Source organism: Lissotriton vulgaris, chromosome 10 (genome assembly GCF_964263255.1).
Source record: "Lissotriton vulgaris chromosome 10, aLisVul1.2, whole genome shotgun sequence".
NCBI classification, from domain to species: domain Eukaryota; kingdom Metazoa; phylum Chordata; class Amphibia; order Caudata; family Salamandridae; genus Lissotriton; species Lissotriton vulgaris.
In genome coordinates, this window is record NC_141698.1 from 1,016,284,429 (window position 1) to 1,016,295,714 (window position 11,286).

At 48.0% G+C, this 11,286-nt stretch overlaps 1 protein-coding gene across 1 annotated transcript; it reads right to left on the minus strand.

Moving 5' to 3' along the window:
• Positions 1–226: 226 nt before the first annotated feature.
• LOC147689198 (cis-aconitate decarboxylase-like) lies at positions 227–5,661 on the minus strand. The gene is made up of 6 exons (XM_086939888.1): positions 5,641–5,661; positions 4,028–4,082; positions 3,436–3,623; positions 2,049–2,141; positions 1,553–1,758; positions 227–1,064 (listed from the first exon to the last, which is right to left on the minus strand). Exons 1-6 carry the CDS (start codon positions 5,659–5,661, stop codon positions 227–229), a joined length of 1,401 nt encoding a protein of 466 aa, XP_086796014.1.
• Positions 5,662–11,286: the final 5,625 nt, after the last annotated feature.

Here is an 11,286-nt window from a genome sequence, read left to right on the forward strand (position 1 = left end):
GATGAGTGCACCAGGTGCGTCATTCAAAGTTTGTGAGAGGGATGTATGTTGATTGAACACTTTTAGTACAGGGAGGATGTCAGGTGTGAGCTGTCTGCACCTTTAATGCAGAGAGAATGCCAGGTGTGAGCTGTATACACCTCTACCGCAGAGAGAATGCCAGGTGTGAGCTGTCTGCCAGGCTCTCGATCTCCTCCACCACTTCAATAATGGCTTCCGCCTGGTCTTAGTGGAGCACATGGCTAGCGTTGGAGTGGAATTTCTCATGGAGTGATTCTTGGCTGAGGGGCTTCCTCCAGTGTCCATAGAAGGTGTCACATCTGCCCATCACGATCTCTCCGCTGTCCAGGAGCAGCGCTACTTCTCCGTACATCTTGTTGAAGTTAGCCACATTGTCCTCAGGGTGTTCCACCACCACCTTCTTCAGCAGGTTGATGAGGTCAGGTCTCCTGAGGCTGTCCTCACTGAAGGAAGAGATGCCCACCTTGCCATCCAGGAGGGCTGTGCAGGCGTCGAACTGGAAGGAGTGTCGGGCCTGGTGCTCAGACTCTGGGAAGGGGCTGTTGATGTACTTGGAGACTGGGACCCTCAGGGGAATAGAGCGGATGGCAGCGGGGTTGAAGGAGCCCATTATATTGATGACTCGGTTTCTGGCTGAGATGGCAGCGTCTGCGACCCAGTGCAGGCCCAAGTGAGCGGGGAACCTCTTGAAGGCGATGTCTTGTTTCTCCAATAGGAAGCTGTAATCTTGATCTGGCACTGCCAGAGGCGAGGGCTGGTAGTCACCATAGAAAGCACTGAACCCTGAGCAGCCGGGCACATCGTCCGAGATGAGTGGGTTGGCTTCCATCCCGCGGGCAACTAAGAGTGCTGCTTCCATGCCAAGGCGGGTGGCGTTGCAATTATGGAGAGGCTTAGCAAGAGTCGCTGAATTGGCCATAGGTGCCCCTGCCAGAGAGGCAGCGATCGCCAGAGCATGGGCACACTGGTCTGCATTCAATGAAAGAAGTTTCGCTGTGGCAGCAGCACTGCCCATGGTGCCAACAACAGATGGCGGGTGGAATCTGATAGGAGATACAAAGAACAGTGTCAGACATGGAATAAGGATAATGGCAAGATAGTTGCATGGGTAGTACTAATAATAAGTGTGAAATAAAGAAATATGCTAAGAGCATGTCAGACATGTACCATTAAAGCCATCATGCAGTGTGAGGAGGCATTGACAATATGCTACGTTCTAATCAAGCACTCAACATAAATATATAATCTGGTTACAGTGACCAGAAAAATAATCTTTACCATGTTTACATTGTGTGCTATCCACATACATGAATCTGTTTGCATCACAGGCTCTTCTTGGGGACATTTCTGCCCTCTGTGCACATCAGGCACAGATCATAACATTATCCCCCTCTAGGGATCTCACTCATACCACATGAGCTATTTCTACCCTATTTTAGCATCACAACCATGGTCTTGAGCTACTGCAGCCCCTGAGGGCATTCTGTGTTGGTCATGGGATATTTATGTCCTTTGTGGGCATCACACATACCTCTTGGGGATATTGCTGGCTTCATTGGAGAAACGCATGAGTCTTCCTTGCACCTCGATGCCTACGTTGAATGCCAACAGGAAGTCTGAGCCACTGGGTCGTGAGCCCACAGGGAGCATCTGGGAAGCAGCCATTAGAGCCGGCAGCACAGCGCCCGAGGGGTGAGTGGCATGGTGCCAAGTGTCATCGAAGTCCATGGAGTGAGTCTGTAGAAGAGCAGAAGAGGGTTAGGAGGTCCTTAAAGAAGAGGACCAGGAAGTGATGTTAAACCGAGTGATTGCGTCATCGACCTAGGGAAAAATTTTACAGACATGGATGATCAATATTTTCAAATGATTTTGCGTGGCTGCACCACTGCGCAATGCAGACTCTCTACAGAAGTGGAATCCGACAAGATTGAACACTAGAGAGTGCAAAGAAGTAAAATTTTCATGAACTCATCGCTCCTAGCCTAGGATTGATGGATACATTGATAAGCAGCTGTCAAATTCCTTACCGCCACTCCATTGACATATGCAGCCAGCGTGGGAGGGAGTCTCATTCTTTTCCTTCCGAACACAGAGCTGATCGCAGACAAGGAGAACATGTCCTGTTGGAGAGAGAATAAAGTAATGAATGAACTGAACACCTAGACACCTAGTGGAGGAAGAAGGTAGCTTGTGAGAGGATGGGTAGCTCAACACGAAACACAGGATGGTAAATCTCATACCGGAGGGGTCTAGTAGAAGAGAGACAGGAGCAGGTGAGGGATCTTCATGAGCAGGAGTAGTGTTCCTGAAGGACAGCTGTGTAGGAGATCAGAGGTCCTCATGATTAGCTGCTTACCCTTGATGATACTCGCTCTCCTGGCAGTGTCTCAAGATATTCACTGCTCAACAACTCCAGGGAGCCTAGGGTGTGATTTGTGAAAATTCAAGGTGGATTTTATGACTTGGTCTTTCTCTCTTCTTACATATTATTTCAGGTAGCTGGTCACGCTATTGGTCAAGAGGGTTATTTAATGGGTGGGAGTCCAGGGTGTGATGCTTGGTTAGATCCAAGACTCTGATAAGCAGGTAAAATCCCTTGGTGATCTTGAACAACTAAAGTCTGAAGAGGTTCTGATTAAGGGATGGTTTGATTCATGAGACCTCGCTTTTTTAGTTGAAGTCTCCTTTTCCTTTAGAGTATCTCAAGGCCTTGCTAACTTTCTGGGTCCTGGTAGTGTGTTTTAATGGCGGTGTGTTACAGGTTGTAGTGTTTGTTTTGCTTCCAGCCTCACTTTAACTGAGAAGACTCTTGGGAGATGGTCCCCTCTTCTGATATATGGGGTTTTAGTGGACATGTACTTCATGGGGCGCTTTCTGGTTTGAACCTCGCCTCCCTTTAAAACATGAGCTCCCGAGGAGATTATGGCATAGGCGGTTTGTAATGGCTGGGTGGTGAATAGTGGGTGTGCTTGTTGTGGCCCATGTCTAAGGCTGGATCACAGGGAGATGGTGATCAGCAGAGGTCTGGAGGGGTTTGATGGATGATTGTTGCTTTGGAGTTCTGTGGTGTATTTCATGGTGCGGCACTTGTTGCCACTTACATGGCAGCATCATAGGAAGATGGTCACACTCTTGGTCTAAAAAGGTTTTTTTATGGCTGTGTGTTGCATAGTGTGGTCTATGGTGTCTTCCATGTCTCCTCCTACCTGGCAGGATTACAGGGAGATAGTGCACAATGTTGTCCTAGTAGGGATTTTAATGGGTGTGCGTTGTAAGGTGTGTTGCCTGATGTGTACCATGTCTCCTCGTGCCTGGCAGTTTCCCAGGGCGATAGCCACACTATTGGCCTTTAAGTGTTTTTATGGACGTGTGTTGCATGGTGTGTTACTTGGTGTGCTCCATGTCTCCTCTTACCTGGCAGTATCCCAGGGCGATGTTGAACACATGGGTCGTGCTTCCCACCAGTCCAACCCTGATGCTGTCCAGGATCATACGCTTGCTTCGGTGCCGCACCGCTTGGGACAGGTGATCTGCCTGGACTCCATGTATGAAGGACGCAAAGCTGCTGGTGACCCCCTTCTCCAGGGGCCTCCCCTCCAGCGCTGGATGAGGAGAAGAGACAGGATCAGAACTACTGGCACTCTGGGTTGGCATGAGACAAGAGTCCAGCTGATCCAGACCAGAACCAGATCATGTGTATATGGGACAATCATTACTCAGGACCCTTGAAGTGTAGACCCATAGAAGACTCAAGCCATTGTGAGCAGCACCAGAACCAGCAACTGGAACCATGGCATTGGGGACCCAAGTCAGGGTGAGTGACACCAGAACCAGTAACTGGACCCATGGCATTAGGGACGCATGTCAAGGTGAGTGACACCAGAACCTGGTACTGGCCCAAGTAATACAGAGTGGCATCAGAGCAGGGGGAGTGACACCAGAGCCAGTAGCCGGGCACACAATACAGAGACCTCATACCAGGGGCTGTTAGTGCAGAGACACTTACCTTCCACCGCCACTGTGTGCACCCGCCTAGACACCCTAAGGATGGCCTGTGGCTTCTGGAAGAAGAAAGAGAGTGACATTAGCTGAGTTGTTGCAGTGAATCAGAACATGGAAAAGAGAGAAAAGGGCTAGAAGAGCAGAGCAGAGGGCAACGAGGGTGAGAAGGGAAAGAGGACAGAGAAGGAGAAATAACAGAGGGGAGGTTTGAGGGTGGTCCCTGATAGAGGCTCCGGTCTGTCAAGCTGCAGTCCAAGACTGGCAAATGAGAATCTTCAGCCTGGCCCATGGGCATTCCCAGCTTTGCAGATAAGCAATCCTAGGAGGGCACATGCCCTCTCCCAGCATGACACATAAGACGCCACTGCCTGCCACATCAGCAGGTAAAGCCTGGTTTATAAACAGCCCTAGACTTGCACATTAGCTGCAGGCTGGCACCGCAGCCACTCTGTCTCAAGGATCAAACCTGGTCCATGTAAACAGCGCCGCTAACGCATTGAACTGCACCTGGGAATTATAGGCACCACCCTGGCATATGATGCCAGCATCTGGACACACATGTGATGTCAGCACTCTGATAAATTATGCCAACACCCTGGCAAATGAAGTCAGCACTCTGATATGTAATGAAAGTACCCGGCACTATAGGAACCATACTGGGATGTTATGCCAGCGCCTTCAGTTGGCATATATCTGATCGCAGCACTCTGACAAAGGAAGCCCGTCTTCTGGCCTATGAAGCCAGCACGCTGGGAGATGATGCCAGCACCTTGGCACGTCATGTTTGGACTTGAGGTGGTCTCTGTTCTGGTGCAGGGACTCTGGTGAGATGTTGGCACGGGAACAGTGTGGGCATGATATCAGCTGGCACAGTATGAAACTGTTCATCTTGTTCCTGTCATGGACGTGAAATGGGCAATGTTCCCTAGGGCACAGTGTACCACCAGGGTTTACCAAATGGCACAAGCATGTCATATGGGACCCCATATTTCTATTGTCAGACTTCTGATCGGCTAAAGTTGTGTTATTTAAAAACATCCCCTCAGGGCTGCCTCTAAAGACTCTGGCTAATTGAAAACGTTGTGTGACGTGCATTATTACACATTGTGAAAGAAACACTTACAATCCAGTCCCAAACTCCTTCTACAACAGACCTTAATTACCTAAGATGCTCCTGTTATGTCACGGTAGACATGCACATCCATAGCATGAACAGAACAGAAACACGTGACTAATGCACTCAGAGCAGACGATTGAAAAACACAGGATGAGGTCAGAATAAAAGGTGCCATCCTTTTATTAATCAACGAATATTTAAAAACGGAAAAGAGTTAAAAAGTGTGAGTAGGAAAAGTATTTTAACATTTCGAGAATGCTGACGTGAAATAAAAGACGAATAAACGTGTGAAAGGAGTATTATGACCAAGTACATCTTCTAATAAGTAAATGCACTCTCTGCTCTATTTTAAAATAAATCTCTATGAAAACAAATTGAATTTCGAGATCTAGAGACAGGCGTTCAACCAATGGAAACAGACGATGCGTCCCAATCTATTGCAAAATATACAAATACAGCCGTTACAGCTGCGACCCCCGATATCTGTAGCAGGGGCTCACCTGGAAGGCGCCTTGAAGCATCCTGTGCCCTGGTGTCTGCTCTGTCCTTAGTGGGGTTGTCTCTGTCGAGTCAGTCAGTCTCTGGGGAGGTCTCCTCTGTCTCTGCAGTCAGTCTTAGTTCCAAGAGAGGTCTTAATCAGTCGCTGTCTTTGGAGATAGATGTACTCTGTCCACCTGGAGGGTCTTTTCTGTCCCTGCCCTGGGACAGTCCTTCGCTCTCTCTTGGGTGCTGACAGGAAGGGCCGGGTCGTGCCTCTAGTGCTGGCAGGTGTTGTGTCTCTCTCCAGCCAGGGGTTAAATACGCTTAAGGGGGAAGTGAGCTCCCCTAAAAAAGCCCTATGTAGAGTGACATCACTAAAAGGGGCGGGGCTGGGCCTGGCATCACCCTCTGGAAAAGACCAGGAAGACCTCTTAGAAATTATTGCAGTCCATATACTAGAGAAAAGAGCAAAGGTTGGGGAGGGGCCTGTGGGAAACCCCAGGAGACATCCCAGACTGTGTCGAAGTGTCCGCGAGCCCCCCCCCCCCCCCCCCCCGGCATCCTAGGATGGCGGATGGACTTAGATAATAGTGATGGTGATATCAAGAGGGCGTGTGCGCGCTCAGATATATAGCTCCTCTTCTGTGTGCTTCTACACCTGAGCATATATGTATGTACAAATGAAACTGCAATTCTAGTTACAATCGAACACCAGATCTGAACCCCAGACACATAACAGGCAAAGTAGTCTGTGCCATGGTAGAAGCAGCATGTACCTGATAAAATATATCCTCTGGAAAAAGACCTATAGAAAATCCTTTCTAAATGACACCAAGTTTAAATATTTACCACTGCTCCTCTGCCAGTTAATAGCCCCTTATAATTCTATTACAAATGAATCTCTAATATACCAGGGCCCTGCCATCACATTCCAAGCTTCTTCCAATACAAATGTAAGTTTTGCTCAAATATGCCAAAGTTTTCCCAATTACATAACGCTGAGTGTTGTTAATATGATGATCAAGGCGCTAGCCTGTCCCCGGGGCTGCTCAGCTGTGCGAGACATAAGGATGCTGCTCACAGCACCAGCCACCTGCTCACAGTGCCAGGTGTCTGCTCACAGCGCCAGGTGTCTGCTCACAGCGCCAGCCATCTGCTCACAGTGCCAGGTGTCTGCTCACAGCGCCAGGTGTATGCTCGCATTGCCAGGTGTCTGCTCAAAGTGCCAGGGGGCTGCTCACAGCGCCAGGGGTCTGCTCACAGTGCCAGGTGTCTGCTCACAGCGCCAGGGGTCTGTCACAGTGCCAGGGGTCTGTCACAGCACCAGGGGTCTGCTCACAGTGCCAGGGGTCTGCTCATAGTGCCAGGGCTTTTCTCACAGTGCCAGAGGGTCTGCTCATAGTGCAAGGGGTCTGCTCATAGTGCCACGGGTCTTCTCGTAGTGCCAGGGCTCTGCTGACAGTGCCAGGGGGTCTGCTCATAGTGCCATGGGGTCTGCTCATAGTGCCAGGGGATCTGCTCATAGTGCCAGGGGGTCTGCTCACAGTGCCAGGGGTCTGCTCACAAAGCCTGGAGTCTGCTACTCAAAACTGACATTCATGTTGGTAATGCAGTGATGCCCCACGGTGTGAAATGCGTCTTCCTGTGCCAGTCACTTACCCGGCCCCTGCAGGTAAAGCACCATCACCATGCCAATAACTCACATCGACGGAACACACAAAGACGACCCACAGTCCATGGACGATTTCAATATGTCAATGAGTATATCACAATAAGTAGGAGTGTACCTTCTTTTTTTTTTATTTCAAATGATTTTATTAGGACTTTTTTTACATACACAGTACAGAGATAGTGAAGGCAAAACTGGACTTGTTATAGCGTCGTCCATTGCAGTTAGTATACACTAGATATGATGGGACGCTTTTATGCTGCGTATGCATAAACGGCCTATGACATTTGCAGCATTTAATGTTCTTGTGCGTTGCCTTCGTAATTGAGAAATCAATTGGAATTTTTTTTTATTCTCCCCCTTTTTCCTAATGTTGTGTTATTTGTTTCTTTTTTTTTTCCAGAGTTTTATATAGCGCGAACTTGACCCGAAGGTGTAAGGTATCTGAGCGCTTTACACAAGCACCAGTTGCTTTAAATGAGGACATATTAATTTTTAGTAGGCACAGGAAGATGAACTGATTTTCCCAGGGTTACAGGATGTTGCGCATCCTTGCTGAGACGTGACCCAGTTCCCCAGATTTGAGGTCCAGCGCCCTAGCCGTTTGGCTACTTCCTCTCCCCTATGTTATTAGTTTTCAGCAGGACTGTGCTTGTGAAATCTATTGTTTTTCATATAAACTTAAGACGGGTTTAAATCCTGCCACCTCTCTTTCCAGGCTTTTCATTGGTTTCTGTGCTTACCACTTACTTTTCCGCCATTTCTATTGGCTGTAGCATATTTTCCTGCATTTACCAATGTTTGTAACTCATCTGCTTCTCTTGTCAGTTTCCCGTAGCCGAAATACTGTTAATAGCCACTTTGGTAGAACTATTTTTCATAAAGTTTTGCCTCGTTCTGCTTTTTTGTCTTGCAGCAGATTTACATAACACAATTTATCACCCGGAGAGATGAAGTGACCTCACAGAATCACAGAACGCCGCGCCGCAGAGACTTGAACCAGGATCTACAGCTCTTGATTCAGCCGCTCTGGTCGCTATGCCACATCCTCTTCACTCCCATGAGACTTGACAGGGAGCTCTTTCCTTTGCCCCGAACAGTGATTGATAAAAACAGCTCATTATTCTTCACACAGGCGAAACCGATGCATTACCATTGCTTGTTAGGTCTCATGACCTACAATGCGCGCAAGCGTATTGAGGGAGCGAGAATTCAAGTCGGCAAAATCCTCGTCAAACCAAGGGCTTTCAGCCGCGGTTTTCTTGAAGTTCACGTGAATCACGTGAACAAACAAGCACGCGCATCAGGCACTCCTCCCACACCTCACGGACATCTGTTCATTTCTCCTCCCCCTCCCCAGCCAGCTTCCCCCAGGCCCCTGCTGCTTCACACCCAGCCTCTGCACCCTCTGCACTCCCACGCCTGTCGCATTTCTCCTCCCCCCTCCCCTTCTCTGCCTTCCCTCCGTCTTGTCTATCACATGCTTTTCTTATTCTTTCTGTCAGATTTTTATTCATTTCCTTTCAATTTCTTCCTTTTTGTTTTCTTTCTGTTTCCTGCTTTGTATCCCATGGATCTCGCTTTTCATCTTCTTCCTACACTACACTAATGTTCATGTAAAATCACAGAAAGACCGTGTGAAGTTCCGGGGATCACATTTTGTAGCAAGTAGCTGAATTGCACTTTTAACGAGTGGGTCTTGATGAGGTATCATGCTAATGGCACAGTCCGATTTTGATTTTACAATGACGTCTGCATTATTCAACCATTGGAGAAAGAGCATTTGCATTAATCAACCAATATTCAAACTCCAGCGCTTCCTCAGTCACCGAAAATGTCGCACCGATCCGGTGGGGCAAATGTTACCATTAAACTGATTGATCAGTAAGAATGTCACCGTCCACAATCCCACGTCAGAACTCTACATTTATCTAATCAATGTTTTGGCCTTCACAGGTTTACCGAAGAGCTGCCACGTCTCCTAGTTTCGATATCAGTCTTAATTCCTTCCTTCTCCTCGTCGGCTTGTAGTAACTGTTGTTTCACGAGTGTACAGGACATTCACTTTTAACATTGAGCTTTTATCTTCTGTCCCACGCGCATCAGGCACTCCTCCCACACCTCACGGACATCTGTTCATTTCTCCTCCCCCTCCCCAATCCAGCTTCCTCCAGGCCCCTGCTGCTTCACACCCAGCCTCTGCACCCTCTGCACTCCCACGCCTGTCGCATTTCTCCTCCCCCCTCCCCTTCTCTGCCTTCCCTCCGTCTTGTCTATCACGTGCTTTTCTTATTCTTTCTGTCGGATTTTTCTTTATTTCCTTTCAATTTCTTCCTTTCTGTTTTCTTTCTGTTTCCTGCTTTGTATCCCATGGATCTTGCTGCCTGTGCCAGCCATGGTCCCTTTCATCTCCTCAGTCACCCCCAGAACCACAATGTTTTGGTGTACCCCAGACTGGCAAGTCTGGGACCGGGAAGCAGGTCACCATTGCTGTTTATAAACTAACATATACGAAGTGCCTAATGACATCAGCTGCGTGTCTGCATATGTGATCCTGGGAAATTGGTAATTCTTCCCGAAGCTATAAATAGCAACGCTTAATTACACAGCTAATTACCCTGTTGCACAATACTCCCATGGGCAGGAAAAACTGTCTCAATAGTGAGTTTCCATAAAGCAGCCCAGAAGTTTATCCCCACCCCCACAATGCCCCCCCACCCAAACATTCGATTTGGGAGAACAAGGCCAGCTAGTTGGCTCAGTGAGTTAAGTGCTCGATGCGGATGGATGTCTGTTGGAGCTGCCAATCACAAGTTAAAATCCTGAAAGGTTCACCTCTGCCTTTTCATCCTTCTAGGGTTCATAATTTCAGTCCTATTGAAACGGGGGGGGGATGATAACCACGATTTACAGCACTTAGAACCCTCAAAACTGGAATGCTGAGCGCTATAGAACAACACAGAGTGGGAAGGGTCAAACAACACAGAGGGGCAATGGTCTGGGGAAGCACACAAGAAAGTCACCTGGAATAAATATGCACTATGCAGTGCTTAAGCAAGAAGAAACAAGAGAGAGCAGTGTGAGGGGGGAAAAGTAGACGGATAAGAGACCGACACAGAGCAGGAGAGGGAAAAGAAGCGCATAAGGGAGATAACTGGAAACGCATGCACTCACTGGGAGTTCTTAAGCCTAGAGAACACACAGCAAATAACTTTATCTCTATTGGCAGTCGCTGGAGAAGGTAATGGTGCAGAGGAACACTTCGGGCAGAGGCATAGCCATTCATGGGTACAACAGGTGCAGTGGCACTAGGACCCAGATGCCTGAGGGGTATGCTCAAACCTGACTATTGGATTATTTTATAATTCAGTCAGCAGCCAAGGGACCCATTTCATTCCTTGCACTAGGGCCATTGAAAGGCTGGCTACCCCACTGACCCCAAGAGCTCTTGGCAAGAGGGATGTAGGAATGCCCGGTAGGAAGGGAGCACAGGGTTATTTCACTTCCCCCCCTCGCCTCCAGGCTTTCATTTTGTGGTGAGGGAGCATACGGGAAATCTTCTCTCCAATGTTCCTTCTGACCCACAGGCAATTGCTTGCGAGTTAGGGTGCAAGTGGGAAAGCTTCAGATGGTGATTGGGGCAATCATAGAGATTTGCGTAGGGGGGGGGGAAGAGAAACAAGCACTGGCGTTGCCAATAGGTCTCGCAGTAGGAAAGTTGGAGCTATTACAATTGCAAATAACAATGCCTTTTATTTTTATTTTCATTTTAAAAACATAAAGGGCTTTGTCATTTACAAAACCAATAGCTCCAACTTTCCTACTGCGAGACCTATTGGCAACGCCAGTGCTTGTTTTTGTTACATTGATTGTGCTCTGCAATAATTCGGATTGATGCATTTTTAATGACTAATGAATATATAATTAAATGATCTATGTGTGTTTTAAAAATTACTGTGGTACTACATTTGTTTGATTGTGGTGACTGAATGTGAGT